This window comes from Haliaeetus albicilla, chromosome 19, assembly GCF_947461875.1.
Source record: "Haliaeetus albicilla chromosome 19, bHalAlb1.1, whole genome shotgun sequence".
Taxonomy (NCBI): Eukaryota; Metazoa; Chordata; class Aves; order Accipitriformes; family Accipitridae; genus Haliaeetus; species Haliaeetus albicilla.
Window position 1 is genome coordinate 2,951,201 of NC_091501.1, and position 18,909 is coordinate 2,970,109.

The 18,909-nt window shown below is 44.6% G+C and overlaps 1 protein-coding gene across 7 annotated transcripts; it reads left to right on the top strand.

Annotated features, from left to right (window-relative positions):
• Positions 1-1,947: 1,947 nt before the first annotated feature.
• Positions 1,948-15,741, top strand: IFT27 (intraflagellar transport 27). 7 transcript variants are annotated; one of them, XR_011328816.1, is made up of 8 exons: positions 1,948-2,107; positions 5,528-5,607; positions 6,674-6,733; positions 7,398-7,457; positions 8,348-8,465; positions 8,776-8,885; positions 9,097-10,370; positions 12,570-15,741. XR_011328816.1 is itself a non-coding variant. In XM_069807323.1 (7 exons), exons 1-7 carry the CDS (start codon positions 2,074-2,076, stop codon positions 9,193-9,195), a joined length of 561 nt encoding a protein of 186 aa, XP_069663424.1. In that variant the 5' UTR covers positions 1,948-2,073; the 3' UTR covers positions 9,196-15,741. The 7 variants fall into 7 exon arrangements, 2 of the variants coding, with proteins under 2 accessions (XP_069663424.1, XP_069663425.1); XR_011328818.1 differs by having other exon boundaries at positions 15,485-15,741; XR_011328814.1 differs by having other exon boundaries at positions 9,097-10,027; positions 10,203-15,741.
• The last annotated feature ends 3,168 nt before the right edge of the window (positions 15,742-18,909 follow it).

Genomic DNA, 18,909 nt, shown 5'->3' on the forward strand with positions numbered 1-18,909 from the left:
CTTTTCCTTTTTAAAGGAACCCCTAGTAAGTGACTCCATCACTATACTTCACTACAGTCATCATCTACAATTAAAGTCTCTGCCCACTCAGGCTAGAGAAGTCCCTTCCATATGTTTATAACAGAAAAAATGTTTTTTATGTGCATATAAAAGACTCCCTTGATTTTGCTATAGGTACTTATTATTTTTATATTATTTGCTTGCCTGGCTACATATCTGGCAGATAGGTCACATAATCTCAAACACGTAAAATGGGTCATTCATACTAGAAAAGTCCAAAAAGAAAAGACCAAAAAAGCTGCCTTCTAAGCAGGCACTACCTTGTGGTTAAAATAAAACTTGGAAAAATTTACTTTCAACCAACTCTACTCTTGGAATGTCCAATCTTATAACCCAAATACAGATGCATTATTCTTTTCTTCCCAAGCTTACATACTGCTCTTCATAGCAAGCAGATTCTGTGCTCCACAGTAAACAACCTAAACTGTAGCCAAGCAAAGTTTATACCCTGAGAAAGTATTGGTTTTTATTAATGACACGCTTTCTAACAGCATAAGATCTTTCAAAGACATTGGAAGAAGGGGAAAAAACAGGAAGATTCACAGTCTGCTTTTTCAGCTCTAATCCAAACCCATTAAGTTTGACTTGGACTGCTTAAGGAAGACAGAAGATCAGTTTAAAGATTAAGAATACGGCATAGAAATAGTTTAAGAGTAGTCAAGGGAGATCTTAGTAAAAATATTTGAAAAAGAAGAAAAACAAATAAAGGAACCAACCTACTGCAGTGTGAAAGACTACAAAAATAACAAAGAGAAAAAAAAGAACAAAATTCTGTGATACTAAGAAGAAGGCAACTAAGAAGTTGCTGAACAAGAAGAGAGGTCTCCCTGAGAGAACAGTTAACATAGTCAAAAGCAAGAAGCATGAACTGGAAGAAAGGATAACCCATCAAATGTTGGCCCAGGTTGAGGAGAAACATTGCTCAATTTCCACACTGGACACACAGGCCTCATAAACGGGCTATTTTAGACATGCTGACCCAACCGACACCATGGAATTCAGATTTTTGGCCGATTTACAAACAGCAAAGAACAAAGAGGGGGCGCAGCTCCGACTCCCGCTCCGATTTGACTCCAGCTCTAAGCCCTGAGGTAAAAGTGACCCAAATCACGGGACTCCCACAGCCGCTGACAGGACACAAACCCCCTGACCTCTCCTTGTGTGAGCCCCACAGCCAGCCCGCTCCTCACACCTGCGGGACGGACGGACGGACGCCCACCTGCCGTTAACGGCCGACAGCGCGCGCAAAGCCCGCACCCCTCATACCCCCCGCCCCGCGCCGTTAAGCCGTCTGCGCAGGCGCAGAGCAGCCCGCGCGGGGCGGGTGAGAGGAATAGCGCGTTCCCGCCCCGCAGGACAGGAGGGCCGCGGGCGGGGCGGGGGGCAAAGAGGAGCGTGTGCTCGCGCGCATGCGCAAGGAGACACTCAGCCAGGCGTGCGGCGGAGGCCGCTTGCGCACGGACGATTGCATTCCGTGGGATCATAGGCAGGAAATGGCGGCTTCTCTCCCTCGCTCTCACTTGTGTTTTCCCTTCTGGGTGCTGCCGCGTCCCTATTACACAGCTCTTTGCCTGTAACTTTATTATTTTCTGCCCTGTCCGCAGTGGGTCAATTACGGCTCCGTGGTACGGTCCCCTGTGTTCTACCCAATAACAAGCCGCCTCCTGAAAACGTGCTTAGTTGCTGGGCAGAAACTACTCCGTTGTCCCCGTAACGCCACGGCGCCATCCGCTGAGCGCGGGGCCCCGCCTTAGCTACTAGAAGGGGCGGGGGGGTCGGGTTTGAATGACAGGACGCTTGGTGGGCGGGAAAAGACAACAGAACCAATAACAACCCCGGGTAGCATTGATGAGCAGAGCTCACAGCCAACCGAGCTGGGCGGGCGGTGGCCTCCTGAAGGAGGCGGGGCGCTCGGTTGCTAGGGCCGCGCCGTTGCTAAGGCCGCGGCAGAGCGCGGTGGCGGCAGCCGCTGCCGCCATCCCGGCCCGCCGCCGCCTTCCCCGGGCCGAGGCGATGGTGAAACTCGCTGCCAAGTGCCTCCTGGCAGGTGAGTCCGGCCCGTCCGGTCCCATCCGCCTCGCTGGCTTTAGGGGCCTAGAGCGGGCTCCGTGGGGTGGGGCGAGGCCAGCAGCGGGGGCGGCGCTGGGACGCCCGGCTCCCCTCAGAGAGGAGGGAGCCCCGGAGCGGGCCCGCGCCGGGAGGCGGCCTGGTTTCTCTCAGCTCCTCGTCGAGGGATCGCCCCGACGGAGAAGAGATGGGGAAAGAGGCGACAGGAGAGAGGTGGGGACCTCAGCTCCCTCGGGACGGGAACGGTGGGAATGGTGTTTGTCATTGCCCACCCCGTACCCTCTCCCTCCTACCACATGTGGAGAATCAAGAGCTGTGTTCAGGGAGGGTGTGAAGCGTAGTCGGACCAGCTTAAATGCAAGGACAGGATCTGAAAGAAGGAAAGGAGGGGGAAAAAAAAAAAAAAAAAGAGTATTTCTGCAGTGTGGAAAGGTGGGCTGAGGATGGGGAAAGTGTGAAGGGAGCAGGGTAGGCATCCCAGTCCTGTCTCATACGGGAGGCTCCCTTTGTGCTGGAGGAAAAATTCATGTCAGAAATGGGGGGGATGATTTTGAGAGGGTGATGGGAGGGTAGAGTCTTAGCAAAGAGTAGAAGGATGAAGCATGTGCAGTTCACAGAGGCGTCTTTTTCCCCAAGCAAACCAGAGGTTAACCTGAAAAAAAGTGAGGTGAAGACACCAGTCTATTTAGTCAGGATGGATTATGGAGGTGCTAAAAGTAAGTACAGCTGACTGTTAACACTGCGGGAAGAAAATGTTTTCTTCTTTTTTTTCCCCTCCCTCTCCATTGAAGCTCTATGCAGCCTCAGCCAGAAGCACAAATCCATAAAACTTTTGTGTGCAGACAAGTCCCAGGTTTAACTCTTTGCTCCAAACCTGTTTTCTTTCATCCAGAATAAGATGTTTGCCTTTTTTTTTAACCTCAGAAGTAGCTAACCATCAGCTCGCACAAAGCCGGGTGTGATCTTTGGCAAATGCAAAAGAATTAATCTCCCTTGTGCCTCTGTTGACAGTTACTGTGGACAGCATGAGCATCTTGCCTGTCTTCTAGATTTGAAACTTACACATTGTTTCCAATTTGGAAGTTTCCAGGTCCCAAAACATAGGCTTTGCTTAAGTCTTTCAAGTTTTGTTGTTTAGTGTTACCAAAGGCCAATTCGATGACCCTTTTAAATTCATATAGGTTTTCTTTGGATGACCTAGTTATGTGCTTAATCCTAATGGGGTCCGGAGCTGCCTTTTCAATTCTGTTCACAATGCCACAGGAAGGTTCTGTCCCATATGTAGTTCTCCTAAGTACTACAATAATATCCATGTATTATTAAAAATAATAAATTAATGAAGCAGACCAGGCAAAATAACTTCCCTCTTGCAGAATAGACCAATATAGTGAAAGAGACATAAGAGATGAGTAACCACAACAACCTAAAGGGAACAAGAAAATGCAATTAAATAGGTAGGAGCAAAAACATCAGAGATGGAACAGGAAACTCTTGCCTACCTAAGGAAATGGTTAGGAAGAATAGAGTAGCTCACAGTATTGGGAGCTGCACCAAGGTCAAAGAGAACAACAGGGGAAAAGGGCTTTTATTAGCAAAAGAAAGTCTATTAACTTGACAATAGAAAACAATTCCTGTATTATCTCAAGGATGATTTACAGACACACAATAGAAGATATTATTGTTTAAGCTTACTATGGAGACACTCCAAAAAGGTTTTCATTGTAGAAAGACAGTTGGCAGTAGCAGGCATTTTAGAGACACACTACAGATTCTGGCAGAGTAACAGAAATATGGATGGAATAAATACTGTGGGATGCAGTACTGGCAGATGACACCAAACTAAATGAAAAGGGCAAGGAAACTTACTTTGAGAAAGTGTAGTGATGTAATGGGCTAAAAGGATGACAAAGAGTAAGAAGAGGGAAAGAACAACTGGGGCTGGCAAATTGAAGAAAGGCAACACATTAGTTAAAAATTTGCACTGGATGATGCCTGCACAGTTTGGAGCAATGTATGCTTCTCTATCTCATTTTACAAAGATGGATCTAATTGTCTATTGAAACACAGAATAGCTTCCACTCAGAACAGAGTGTTGTCTTCAGCACAAACTTGAACTGATCAGGGAACAAACAAGCTGACTTACCAGATTTTCCTGTCTAAATATTATGAGCCCAACTCAGCTCAAAGTAAGTAAGCATGCTAAAAATGTTTAAACAAGAACTACATTTGGTTAATGCATCTAGGAGCAATTGTCACTATCCAAAACACCCTTCCTCCTCTATAATATTACATGAGCAGATAGCTTTACCAATTTCCTTCAAAACACCATCTAGGAAGCTGTAATAGGGTCAAAATATACCCATTTCTGGGCTTATGTATTAACAACATAAGGTAAAAGACTTGTATTCCAGGCTTGGCTGCCATGAGCGTTCCTTTAAGGGTAAAGCTAGAACCACTGAGGTATTTAATTCCTGGTTCCTGTTCTTTGAACTATCCAGGCTACTGAGACGGTATGTGAAGAGTGGATAAGCCCTTTGGGAACATTAAGTTAAGTCTTTGTTTTGCAAGGATTATGATATTTTTTCATGGAGTGATATGGGCATATGTGAATTCTGCAGTCCTCTGCCATTGCTTTGGATCTTACAGAGTTTTGTAATGGTGGGCCAAAGCAGGCAGCTGCCAGGTTTGCCCGAAATGTTGTGCAAGCTGTACCAGAAAGCCTTGGCTCTAGAAGAGCAAAAACTAAAGTCCTTTGGTTTTTCTTCCATATAGGGATGAATCAGCAGGTTCTTTCTCTCCAGCCAAGTGACGTTTGCTTCTTTTATGCCCAGGATGCAACTAACGAGCCACCAGCAGCATTGAGTCAGCAAGAGTTGCTCTCTTAGCAGGGTCAGCAGGAAGAGTTCATCGAGGAATGTTACCAGCTTAAGCAGCTTTGTAGTATATAAATGACCTGTCTCTTCCCTAAATTCAGTATATAACAAGGATTTGAATCTGGGGAAATGGATAATCTAAGGAGAGGAAGTAGCTTCCTCTGCAGCCCAGTCTCCCTTATCACACCGTGTTTTTCTCTACATGACAACATACCTGGGAAATTTTAATTCTTAGGTAAAGGCTATAGGGTAGGCATGAATTTTAGAACAAACAGCAGTTCCATCCTGATCTGGGGGCCCTTTACTGTCGTACACAGAGCAGAAATCTGATGTCAACACCATTATGCATAATGGCAATATTAATTTCCTCACATGGGTATTACCTTTTAGATTGTTTTGTGCTTCTTGTGACAGTTATTTTGCCTGTATTCAGACTTACAGCATTGAAACTCTTATGGCAACAGAACTGGGGGAAAATAAGATTCTGTAAGATGAAACAAAAATCTTTTATGTTTTTGGTTTTGCAGGAGATCCAGCTGTGGGGAAGAGTGCTTTAGCCCAGATGTTCCACAATGATGGGGCTCATTTTCAGAAGAACTACACACTGGTAAGCATACAATGGGCTCAAACTGCTATCCAACACTTTTCTAAGTTGCATGAGAAAACTAAGAAGGTCTAGAACAAAATAAATAATATGATTTTAAGTTGAGGCATTCAAGATAAGGTCTTACAGGGTTTTCTTTCTCTTACACCCTAGATTCTGAAGAGAAACCATTTACTATTCTGTAAGTCTTTACATTACGTGAGTGCTGGTTTTGAAACTTAATGCAGAGTAATTTACTTAATTTTATAATTTTCCTGCTGAACCAATGTTTTCACAAGCTGTTGTGGTGTTAGAGAGCTTCCCTCTTTAGGGAGTGCTCTATGAAAAAGCATTGCTGAAGGAGAAAGCTTTTAATTCCAACTATTAAGTGTGCGTGTGGACAGTGCGCTTATCACTATGCAAACATGAAGATGTGCTGCATAGCCCCAAGATAATTATAATCTACAGAAACTGTTCCCAGATGAAGAGGATACAGTTTGCAGTCTTTCAGTGTGAGAATCAATGGTGATGACTAATCAGAAGCAGGATAAAAATAAAAGTAAATATAAGTAAAGTAAAAAAAGGAAAATATGAGTGTGGAGAAAAAATCCCCTAAAATATGTTTTTTCATTGAAATAAAGAAGGAAACCAGAAGTTAAGGATAGAAATAGAACAAACAAACAAGCTACAAAGCAGAATAAGATAAAAGGTGGAAGAGGCACAAATAACCTCAGTCCCATATGTTAGCTGATCACACGTTTGGTGCAAAACGTTGTAAGGCGTGCTTTAGAGCAGCAATGTGATAGTGAACGTAGCCCTGCAGATTTCAGCTAGTACCCTTAGTTACGTATAAGCAAATCTCTGGATGTTGGTTCTTCTCTGTCTTTTTCCTCCATCAGAGCAGATCTACTTGGCTTTGACATGTAGGTGGGAGTATGTTACCAGAGTTATGAGGAGGTCCCAGCAGTCTATGTTTGATGGGATTGTAATGATTCACAAGAATTGCCTCAGTCCAATGCATAGTTGGTATACAGTCGAACAGGCTCTTAAAAACTCCTCTGATCCTTGTTTTCCTGATTTTTCTTGACAGACAACGGGCATAGAACTGTTGGTGAAAGCTGTATCAGTTCCGGAGACAAGTGATAGTGTGGTGAGTTTTTCTGTGACATAAATTGGGTCAGAAAGACATCCAGAGCTCAAACCTCACTTCAGTCTCATTCTGGTTGAAGATCGCTCTGCATGTTCATAAAGCCATTAAGTTGCATTAAGGAAATGAGGCTGATCATGTACAATTGCTGATACTCCAGGGTTAGTTTTATCTTAAAAATAGAAGTGTTACATACTTTTATCCAACATGACATCTTAAACCAAAGCTGTTGCCAGCTTTGTTAAGAATCTGTTCTGTTCTTTAGGGCACTCAGGTTTAGTTCATGTTTCTTAGAACTACAGAAGCTGGAACTTACCTGTTAGGGTCTCCCTTAATGCCCTATACTCCCACTAGTGGAATGTGGACCACGTGTATAATTTTGTATAAATAGCACAGGTTACTTTCCTGCTCCACATATTCCATCTCCAGTAGGGATGGAAACCAGACTTGGAGCTTTGGAGGTAACCCTTTTATTGGTTATACATGAAAAATAGCTATTTCTTTTCTCATACTATCTGGAGTATTGTCAGTGCAGGGAAGTTGTCCCTTAGGGACACAACACTGCTGTACTGAATGCGGGAGTTACAAGTTCCAGTATTTACTTTCAAAACCTTTCCCTACACTGCATTTTTCCTGGCAAGAGCCTTCTTTCTGCTTCTGCTTTCAGGAATTCTTCATTTTTGACTCTGCAGGAAAAGATCTATTTTCTGAAATGCTGGAGAAACTGGTAAGTCTTATGTAACTGTCCTCTTCTTCCAAAGAAGTGCTTTTGCTTTGAAGATCTGAACTCCCCAGTCTGGCAGATGTAGCAAACTTTGTCTTCAGTGTAAATGGGAGCAATTACCTCAGTTGCCAATGCATCCTGTTCCACCTCTCTAAAACTTGTAAAAGTACTAGAAGAAATACTTTCCAGAGGAAGGAAAGCAGATAGTCATTCAGTTTTCTTACAAAAGAAATAGGAATGTTTAAAGGAGAATCGCTGTGTATGGTTGGTTAAAGTTATTTTTATTTCTTAGAAAAACTTCTATTTTGATGCTATGCCAACAGTGGGGTTTTTTTGTGTTATAGTGATGTGTTTGATCCAACAGGGCTCATTTTTGTCCTTGAGTATAACACTGCCCTTGGTTGTTTCCTTCACACATTTGTGTCCTTACCTGTACAGTTCTCTATTGTGTTATCTCATTTTGAGAGGTAGAATCAATTAATTGATGTGAGGTTTCATAGGATGGCTAAGGCAACCTAATGGTTCATTGTTCTACAACAGGTAATTCCACTTTTGCCCTTGCACTATGTCTGGTTTGCAAGGGACCCCTGTAGAAGCCGATTCAGCATGAAGAATCAGCTTCCCCAGGGATCAGATGAGTGCCAGAGCCAATACAAATAAAGGAACAGGACCATGCAGACAGGAATGGGGAAAGAGAGCAAGACTACCTCTCCCAGTGCCAGCTATCCATTTAGTCAGCTCAACTGAAATGTGAAACCTCAGCCAGGGCATAGGATTCCTGTATGTTAGGCTTTTTATTTTTGTCTTAGCATCTGTGTTTGCCGTGTTCACGGACTGGCTGTTGACCACATCAGTTTCATTAGAGCTGACAATGTTCCTTTCTTGCTGTGCAGTGGGAGCAACCCAACGTCCTGTGCGTTGTGTATGATGTCACTAATGAGCAGTCTTTCAACAACTGTGCCAAGTGGTTGGAGAAGCTGAGGGCTCAAGCAGTTGGAGTGCACATCCCAGGTAAAAATGAGTGAGATTCTTGTTATCTGCTCCCCTCTTGTACGACAGCACTTGTTCCCATTGAGATGTGGCCTAGAGCATTTATTTTAAGCCAAGGGAAGGCATGGCTTCTTCCAACCCATTTGCTTTTATCACAAAGCAGATAAGGCATGAGTATGTTTCCTTTGTGGAACCTTTTCTAGGTGGTTGTAGACTGTTCTCCACGCCTCCAACTTTTTCAGCTACTTCTACAAATGTTCCAGCCTTTATTGCTAACAAGTCAGCATTTCTGGGTTGTTGTTTTTCCTGTTTCATGGGTTTTTTTCTGTAGGTGTCTTAGTGGGGAATAAAACAGACCTGGTTGGTCGTCGAGTTGTGGAGCAGAAACAAGCACAGGAGTGGGCTGAGAAACATGGCCTGGAATACTGTGAGATGTCAGTGGTGAGTATCTGCTCCTTCCACCATCTGTGGAAGTGGGTGTTTGTAAAGTTATCTTCTCTTTCAGGTAAAGAAAGATAATTGGGGGCTCTCTTCCACTTGTTTGTTGTCTAACTCACCCTCAGTTGTAGTCTCTCTTTTGTGAGGCAGTTAGAGCAGAAATAGTCAAATGCTTATTCCATCTGTCATTCACAACTTTCTTATTTCTTTACAGAAGGAGATGAAAAATTTTGAGGCCCCTTTCCACATCCTGGCAAAGTCATTCCACCAACTGTACAAAGAGAAAGTGGAAACTTTTCACTCACTAGCTTGAGGGCCATGACTGGTATGACTGATTTACCCTCTAAGCTTCTTCTAGAGCCCAGAATCCTGCAGGATGGAATACAGAGAGAAGAAAAAAAGATGAGCTATTTGCTTCTTTATGGTCATCTTCTGGTAATTCAAAATAAGCTAGAAATAAGCAAGTGGAAAGACACTCTTCTGAAGCTGCTACCTCAGCATTCCTTTCGTGTCCTCTAACTTGGTTCTCTGCTCACTGAAAGTCTGCTAGGTTGGAGGAGGCGGGGAGTAAAAGGGGAGGGCAGAATGGAAATTGCCAGCTCTTTGCTTTGATACTGTCATGTCTCTTGTCTGAACAGACTTCCTGCTGCTACAGGCAAGGATTTAGAGGTTTGGAGAAGAAGAGAGGAAGCTGACAGGATGTTTTTCAACTTAAGCAGCCCAACCTTGACATGTATGTTGCAGGGCAGGACTGATTTGGCCCTGCTGCTTGGAAAGCATTTTTGGTAGGAGGCCTGTGCCCTAAAATTAACACATGGTGACGGAGATGTGTGGGGACCAAGCTGGATTTAGGTGTGTTTCTAGGAGTGCCCAGAGTTTGAGGCCTGTTTTACCAGTGTTATTCTTATCAGTTGCAGGACTGATAAGCTGATGACTAGTATGTGTTTCTGACTTCTAGAATCTGGTTCCTTTTCTTCAACGTGGCTCACTTTCGCAGCCTGGTAGGAGCCGTCTTGCATCTGTACCGCTGTCACTTGGTGACGCAGTGCCCTCTGCTGGTCCCAGCGTTTCTCAAGAAGCTACCTCTCCTGAAGTGAGCAGGACTTCCTACAGTCACATCCAGATTGGCTTATCTGCAAAATGGGGTCAGATAGCAAGAATATCTCTCTTATTCTAAAGACGAGTCCAAAATTTAAAACAAATTATCTTTTCTTCTTCATGTCTTTGTCATCTTATGTGGTTCTGTGTCATTTTTCTTTTCGTCAGCTGGACTTGGCAATACTGTGTTCTCATTAAGTTCACTTCTCAATCCCTTTCTAGAATCAGAGTCCTCTTTGTTGTTAAATTTTCCCTGCTTGTCCTTGAATTTCGGATTAAAGACCACCACTCTGATGTTGCTAGTGGAAACAGGACTAACGAGATGAAAGACAGGCTGGCTAAGTTACTCTGACTCAGCTGTGTCTGGCTACAAGTTTCGTATCGGAAAAGGTAAAAGCCTAGAGAGAACTGCTCTTTTGTGTGGAGTACTGATGTTGCATGTGTAAGAGTCTATTTGCTAATGCAGTATGTGAAAGCATCCATGGTGAGGTACTGCCTTGTTAACTGAGCCTAACACTGAGAAGTTCAACACTGTAACCTTTCTCTTCTCCCAGATTATGTTAGCCTCCCTTGGGCAAGGGAAGCTGAATTCTGTAGAGAGCAAGCACTGAGTGATTTTTCAGGCAGGCTTTTCAGGAATCTGTGTTTCAAGACTTTTATATGTGCATTTTGAAACCATTTTTATGCCTAGTGCTAGGAAAAAGTACATTGGATTGAACATAAGAAATATGGCTGCAGATGTTGTAGCAGAGTTTATGAAGCACTTCAAGAATCTGGAGAAGCAGCTGGTCTCATTGCACTGGCAACAGTGTGTTGATGCTGGGAATTAGCTAGGGAGCATGAATACCAGCTAAAGAGGTTAAGTAGGAGCTCAGCCCACAAGAAAAGAAAACAAGTAGGTTCTTTTGCTAGAAGCCAGCTCAAAAAATGACAGAACCAGCTGGGAAAGCCCCTGCTTCCTCCAAAGAATGAAGGACTCCTCCATGGGCTTAGGGTGACTAGGAGACTCCCTCTTTTTTGAATTGGATTAGCATTACCAGCATTTGTATCTTACATGGGTTGTCTTGTTAATCCTGGGGGGTGTCTGTTGATTTACATGGGCTGAGTGGAGTCTTGCCTGCAGGTGCTAGTACCTCTATTAAGAATAAAAGTTATTTCGGATGCTGTGCTGATCTAGTTAAAGGTCTGAAGAAGGTTTGTTTTGATTTGGTAGCTCGTTTCCCCCTGGTTCTATTGATGATGTGATTACAACACAAGACAGATATTTTTCCAAATTGAAAATAGCATGCCAGGTGTGTATGCCGCCTGTGACGTGGTATGTGGGGGGTATGAACGCCTTGGGAATGGGTGATAAAATGGATCCTATGCAATCTTTAACCAGGGAGTTCAATCTCTCTGTACCAGAAGAACCTCCCATAACTTCAAATAAACAGTCTAAATGCACCAGTAAGATGAAGATTGGTGAACACTGTTTTATGAAATGAATGCAAAAGCTGGAGGATCTCATTAAGGGAATGCTTGCAGTGGTGATTTGTGATTTATAGGGAAGCTGCTTTTGAGAGGTTAGTGAAGAAAAATGCATCCCATGCAGGGAAAGATGTATTGCCTGAGAGAGAAAATGTATGATCTAATTAGCTAGCAGTAGGGATTCACCCACTGCCCCTTTCCCTGTTTCCACAGGCCATGACTAGAATTAGAAAAGAGGTTGTGTCTAAAGCATGTTGCCCAACTTGCTTTTTACAGGACTATTTCAAGCACTAATGTAGACACAATTTAATGCCTTTCAAAATGGTATGTTTGACAACAACCATCTCAGTCCTTCCAAATGCATTTTAAAAGCATAATATATTGTCCTTCCTGGCTAATGTCCTATATAATACCAGCATGATGCAGGTGATGCTTGTTGCTTATTTGTGACCTTGATTGTGGAGTCTAGTAGTGAAGAGTGGGTAGAGAACATGGGAGCCGGATATGGGAAGGCTGTGGAAAATAGTTTTGTGTCTATGTGAAGGAGTTTAGAGTAGTGAGTAGGTGAGCTGGACAAGCAGGATGAGTAAGAGTCTGAAGCCGTTATTAAGTTTCTCTTACTGTGTTCAGTAACTGTTGCGGTCACGTCTGTAGGGTGAGGATGCATGTTTGCTGCTTATAGCCTTAGCATCACTCTGAATTACAGACACTGTGGAGAACAGTGGGAGGAAGGCAGAAAGCCTGTCTGCTGACCAGGAAGCTTGTTGTCTTCTTACAGCTCCCCTACTTTGTCCAGCTGTGCAGTGCTGCAGGTGCTCAGCATGGGTGTTTACAACCCAGAAGAGATCCAGCTCAACCAGAACTGAAATTTCAAAAGAAGGGGGAGGAAGCAAACAGGCCTTTAACCATTTTTAAGAGATACGTAGTCCTTTTTCTTCCTTGCTTTTTTGATTAGACAAAAACATTCTTTCCTTCTTGGAGTCCCTCCTTCTTACCTTTCCTTTGGTCCTCCTGGTTCTGCTCCACAGAATCCCTGTTACACTTGTGCCCGCTTTACTTAGCTTGATACATCACCAGCTGGGTTTTTTTATCCTTCTAATTTCTGCATTATCTATTCCCAAGGCTGCAAGACATTTCTTCTTGGAGAGATTAATAGACGAAAGAAAACAAAAGTGGAATTTTTAGCTAAATTGTCTTGGAAGAAAAAACCTTAAGAAGCTGACTGACATTCTGAAATTTTACTGGAAATTCGTTTGTGTAAAGTTGTCATATTAAAGAGACTTTTAATGGTTTTGTTTTGTCTTGCCAGACATATTCTACTGTGGAGTGAAATGCAGAAAGACCAGGTTTTATTGTGGGAGTTAATAGGAGTTTCAAAGCTGATCATACTGTGATAAGATCTGTTCAGTCTTAACAATGGAGTGGTCACTGCTGTTCATAATAAAGCATTAAATATACTGAAATGGGGCTGTCAGAACAGTTTCTTCTAGAGATTTGTTCATTTTAGAGACTTAAAACTTAAGAAAAGACATCTTTCAGAAAACTAATCTGATAAATGACACCATTTGGACCAGGGTTACTTCTGATACAACTTCAGTGACTTAAAGGGCTGGATTTAGTCTTTTATGCCAATTGACTCCCTTGGGTAAGCTTCATTTCTTTACCCGCTATACATCTTGGACCAATCTGACCTGATAGCAAAAGACACATGATGTTGTTGAAAATGAAATACTGCCTTGGGGCAGAAGGATAAACTGTGTGGCCTCCTGAGGTCCTCCCAGCAATACTTTCTATAATTCTATTAGATTAAGTGGGGAAAGAAGTAGCGTGGAAAGCACGAAACAGGCTAAGTCATAAACTAGCAATTAAACTGGGAGCTGGGCTGGGCTACAGCAGAAAACGTACAATCTATCCCAATTAGGAGCTGTATCTCAAGAGAAACCAGGAGCCTGACGCAGGTGCTGACAGCAGGGAAAACACTGCATTTCTGTTCTGTAGGCAGCAACTGCTTTCTACTGGTGCTTAGACAGATCCATGGGGGTCCATACCCCGCCTCAAGACTCTGCTCTGCTTTTAATAATTACCGTATCTATGATATTCAGGTGGCAACTGCTTGCAGTTGTCTCATCTGCCTGTATAAAGCCAGCAGTGTGATGGCAGGTTATCTGCTACTAGCAGGAAGACATTCCTATTCCTGACACCTACATGATGGGACCCCTCTCTCCCCATGCATTCTCAGTCCTTCTTTTCCTATCTCATATCCACTTCTTGATGGAGAATAGCCACCTCTGCTTGTTCTTAGCAAGTAATTTTTCCATCTTGCAGATGGTACTCCATGGAAGCTAGAGCTAAGGGACTTCTAGGACCTTCTGCAGCAGAGGTGGAGTCTGAGCAGGAGCTCTTCAAGGGCCATGTTGGCCCCGTCAACGTCTCTCTTAGCCTAAGGGCACATCATCTCTCTGCTTCTCGCATCCTATTTCCTCCTCCTGCTGTCATCTTGCCTTGAGAACAATGTCTTCTGTGCCAGTTGCCCTTGGCTCTGTTGACCCGGAACAACAATGCTTGGGGGAGGGAGAAAGAAGAGAGCTACTCAGTCTCGAGTCTTTTCAGGGCTCTTTAGCTGTTGTGACTCCCTGTCGAAGCCACCTGAGAGATGGGGATGTTGCTCAGTCTAGAGTGTAATTTCCTGGCAGGAGACCCCCAGCTGAGTCCTGGCAGCCTCAGCTTGGCTCTTCAGAGCTTGCCGCAGTGTAACTTTCACAGACACTGGCTGTTCTTGTTCTGATTTGAAGTTTTGGTGGTTTTTTTTTCACTCCTTGGGGGTCTTTCTCTCATTCTTCTGTCACAGCTTTACATATTTCCTCCCCTAGAGCTGTTTGTCAAGAGAAGCCTGGAATTGCTCTCTTTCTTAGTCTCTGAGATCAAATCCAAATCTGGCAATGTTTAAAAGGGAAATGTGACAGACCCTACATGTCAAGCTGGGGTCAGGGATGGGGTCAGTTTGATGAGTTTCCCTCCAGCCAGATATGCATCAATTGGAGAAATGTGGAGCCTGTAATCTTCTTGCACAAGTACTGGAAAAATACACAATATGAGGACTTTGAGTTAGGGACTGTGAGCAGAGTAGGTATATCAGCAGAACTGGTCAGCTGCTGTGTCCCCAACAGGACAAATGCAGGAGCAGGAGGGGAATAGGAATATGTAGGAAAGAGCGGGGTTTATATCCCTTCTTGAAGAGCCCAAAGGATTTGCTGAGGTGGAGTGGGAGGGTGGGAATTAGCAGTGGGAAGACGTAAGGCTTTTCCTGGCTTGTAGAATGATGTATGGAAATAAAGTGGGAGGAAAAGTAATTTTTGCATGAGCCATTGAGGGAAAATGAGGATACAGGGTAGAGCTGGATGACACTGCAGGTGGGAGGGCAGGTAGTAAGAATAAATAACTGAACAGAGATTTTTCAGGGCCAAGATCTTGGGGCCAAGGTTAGTTTGGGGAATTCAGAGCCGTGATGAGTAAGGTCAATGGTGGCCATCACTTTCAGTTCAAGATGTAGGGCCTGCATTAGAACAAGGGTGGGCTAAAGTCTGCAGGACAGGGTTGACGTTGGGATTTGATAGGGCAATAGCGAGAATCCAGAATGACAAGCCTAGGAGTAGTGTGGGGAGATAAGAACAGCAAGCTGTGATGCTGTGAGGAGCAGTGGCTGGAGTCAGCATATCCAGGTGAGACCAGAAAAAACAGAGTAGGTAAGCTAAGGACACTATGAGACTATCAGGGTGGAAGAGTGTAAAGAGATGTTGGAAATTCAGATTGAGTACAGTTCTTCCAGGGGGATTTCTGAGTGGAGGGAAATAGACGCCTGCAATTGTTACCTACACATCTTTGTATCATTTAAAACACAAATTAGTTCCAGTGCTATGTCTATTTTCTTTTGCCAGAAAGTGGGGTGACCTATTTGCTTAAACCTTTTTTTCTTTTTTTCTTTTTCCTGGGGGGGGGGGGAACAACAACACATAAACTTATGCCTAATTGTGCTGCAGTATCCTGAGTACATTATATTCATCTGCTCACCTGACCAAGCAGAATTGTCCACTGCAACTTGAGCATTGACATCTCACAACAAAAACTTCATGATCAGTTCATACTGTGGAAGACATCCCCAGAATATCAATATTTAACCTCAAAAAAATAGAAAAATGCAATGTGTGTGAGGTCAATGTAAAGCAAATAGAAATCACTCTGTTCATGAATAAAATTACCTACAATAAAAAATGCCTTCAGCTCTGCATGGGAGGAATCTCTTTTCTGTGTTGGTTTCCTTTCTCTGCTTTTGCTAATTTATTTTGATTCCTGTGAAGCATCACTTTCTCTTAGTCTAACAGCTGTGCATGGCCACTGTGTGCTATTTCTAGGACTTTGTTTTCGTGATGTTGGGTGGCTTCAGTTTGGGGACTGTGAAACTCAAGTTTTGGAATTCAGGTTGCAGCTGAAGCATCAGGCATAAAATCAGCGTGTAAGGACAGCAGAACAGAGTGTCTAGGAAATACGTCTTACAGGGTTAAGATGATGCTTCTCAGTGCTGTTGTCAGCAGAGAGAGATCAGGCTGCAATGAATGTGAAAACATTAGATGGGCAGGGAACGCTGGTGGGTAACAAGTATGGGTTTCTTGTAACTGAGGTAAATGCAGAGGAAAGAATGCTGCAAGTCTCTGGTTGCAGATGTCTAGGAAGGTAGCAGAGGAGGTAAAGGAGCATTCTTGGACAGTGTCATGAAACTGGGTAAGGGCAGGAGGACAGTTCTGGTATGAGCAAAAGCAGAGTAATGCGGACTGTCCTCTAGTTTCTGCACCTACTGAGACCTGGGGATATTTCCCTTAGGTGGACTAAGTCATTGCTCTGGATGGCCCTCCCAGCTAAGACTGCCAGTCGGGTGGCTTTCCTTCTTCACCAAGACAGAAGTGATCGCTGGATGCCATCTTGGTCCACAACCATTTTGATATCTGATTCTTCTACTGTCTGTAGAGAAGCTGTCCATGCCTCTGGCCTTTTTCCTCCTAACTGTCTCTGCGCATGGGGGGCTTATAACCATATGTCTCCACAATTCTGCTACACCTCCCATGCTAACAGCCCTCCCCATTACCTTAAGGCTGCTTTGATCCCCCCCATGTACTTTTTTTTCTGGGGTTATAAGCTGCTGTCAGAAAAAAACCCACTGGTCTTTCTATCCGCTACCACCCTCTCCTACCCCTCTCCTCTCCATCTGGTACTGCGGTAGAGCTTGTGCCTTGTTCAGCTGGCTAGTTCTGGCACGAAACTGGACTGGTATAGGAGCGAGAGAGCGGTGCCCATGTTGGATGTGTGTCTCTGCACGGGCGAGGGGCATCCGAGGCAGGCACCCTTTCCTCCTTTTATCAGACTGCGCTCATTTATTATACCATCTGTTTTCCCAGTGCCGGAGATGATGCTGGGGATATGTGACTTGGGGCACTCAGGCAGAAACTGGCCTGCACAAGGCCGGCCATGTGTTTGCCTCCTAGCAATGCAGCGGTCAGCAGCAAATTCTTTGCCGCCGCCTCCTCTCAGTATGGGAGAGAGCAAGCATGGGTCTGGGTGTGTAGGAGACACAAAGAGATGAAGTGTGTGAAGGGGGGAGAGAAGGGGAGAGAGGTGGACTGGGGTACATGTGCATCAGCTGGAGAGAACTGTGGGAAGCGGGGACGGACAGACAGATGGGCAGAGTGGGGGAGAAGGAAAGAGGAATGGATTGTAGAGAGGGAAGGACAGAAGAGCTGGGCAGGGGGAGACAAAGAAATGGACTGGCTGGGGGACAGCGAGAGAAAGGCCGTGAAGGAAGGAAAGACAGGCAGATTTGGCAGGTGTGTGGTGTGGAGGTAGGTGGATAGGTGGGAGAGAGGTGTGTGGCAGTTAGGTAGTACAGTAATAGGTAAGTGGATAACTAGAGAGATGGAGATAAAGGGGGGGGGGGTGTTTATATAGGCCTGTGTAAGGGGGAGCTGAATGAATGACAGTGAGGAGGAAGAGCCATGAGGAAATAGAGAGAGAAAGCAGAGGAACAAAAGAGCAAGTCTGGAGGTGAACCATGGGGAAAAGAGGGGCATGGCAAGGCAAGGCAGCCCTCGGAGCGCAAATGAGAACTGGGATCAGGCAGAGGGGAAGAAGGGGATTCATACAAGAAGAAGGGAGACCAACAGCACTCGTGTTTGGGGGTGAGGTTTTTTTACTGGGACCTGAGAGAGGATGCAGGGCAGAGATCAGAGCGCAATTCCCCTGTACTAAACAGAAGGATTTTTATGTGTGCAGGGCTCACTGCCAGTGCACAGACAGACCCAGTGGACCGAGGAGTGTAAATGCCACTGTGCTAGTGCAGACTGCTTCCTGCCTGCTGAACTGCAAGGTGTACCTGAGCATTTGCAACCTGTGGACTGCCTATTTCCAGTGTACCTGCTTGACTACTAGGAACTGTCTAAGATGGCAGCTCAGGCATTTATTTATCCTCTTCTACCCCCTCCTCTTGCCCTTTTTCTCACAGTGTAGTCTCAGTGGAAAAGGAGACGTGAAAAAGCAGCGCCCAAATTCACAGGCACCTTAATTCTTCCACCTCGTGTCTTAGACACCACCTTGCTTTGCTGCCTGACTGGACCTCCCTCTCTTACCTTTGACCATTTCTTTTCTCTTCTGTTCTTTCCTCTGCCTTTTTCATCTCCTTCTTTCTCTCTTCCTTCAACTTTCTATCATTTTAAATTTTTACTCTTCCCTGTAACTCCATCCCCCTTTCTCGGTTGTGTTCTAAACTCCTAGTTTACATGCTTTCCCTTGTTGTTGCGATTTATTCTTTCTGGTCGCCCCGTTTCTTTTCTTCAGCTCCTTTTTATCTCTCCCCGATTCCTCTGTCTCCTTCTGTCTGTGCCTGTCTGCCTGCTTTCTCTCACTCACTGTCTGTCTCTCTTGAACTGGGTTGTGAATTCTGTTGGCATCAGAGCGGGACAAACTGTAAAACCGAGGTTCCCGGAGGGCCAGGTTGTGATCATTTTATTTTTACAATGTCCTTGGATGTGTAAAGGTGTTTGTTTGAGGGGGAGGAGCAGTGCATGTGCTCCATGTGGGAGAAGAGAGCGGAGTGCAGGCCAGAACGAATGAAGCTTATAACTAATATAGGTCAGTTGCAGAGAAGAGTCCCAGTGGTCTGTGAAATAGAGAAGTGCTTTGTAGCTTCAGACTGGCTACTGGAAAGATGGCAACTGAATAGTTTTATCTAACAGACACAAGCAGCCTGGAAAAGTGTCCTGACAAAGAATGCAGTAGCGGCCATCGTGGGAGGAGGACCAGCTCTGCACTGGGGACTGCTCATCTCCCAGCCACCCCCTTAACCCAGGGAACAACCAGCCTGAGATTCCATTTTCCTGCTCTGAGCTGTCTTCTCCCGTGCATGTTCCTGTGTCCCTGA

What these genes read in the sequence shown, in the direction of transcription:
- IFT27 (XM_069807323.1), top strand. Translation starts at nt 2,074, where the DNA reads ATGGTGAAACTCGCTGCCAAGTGCCTCCTGGCAG. An exon ending in TGCCAAGTGCCTCCTGGCAG is followed by an intron (nt 2,108 to 5,527) that starts GTGAGTCCGGCC and finishes TTGGTTTTGCAG; the next exon opens with GAGATCCAGCTGTGGGGAAG. An exon ending in AATACTGTGAGATGTCAGTG is followed by an intron (nt 8,886 to 9,096) that starts GTGAGTATCTGC and finishes ATTTCTTTACAG; the next exon opens with AAGGAGATGAAAAATTTTGA.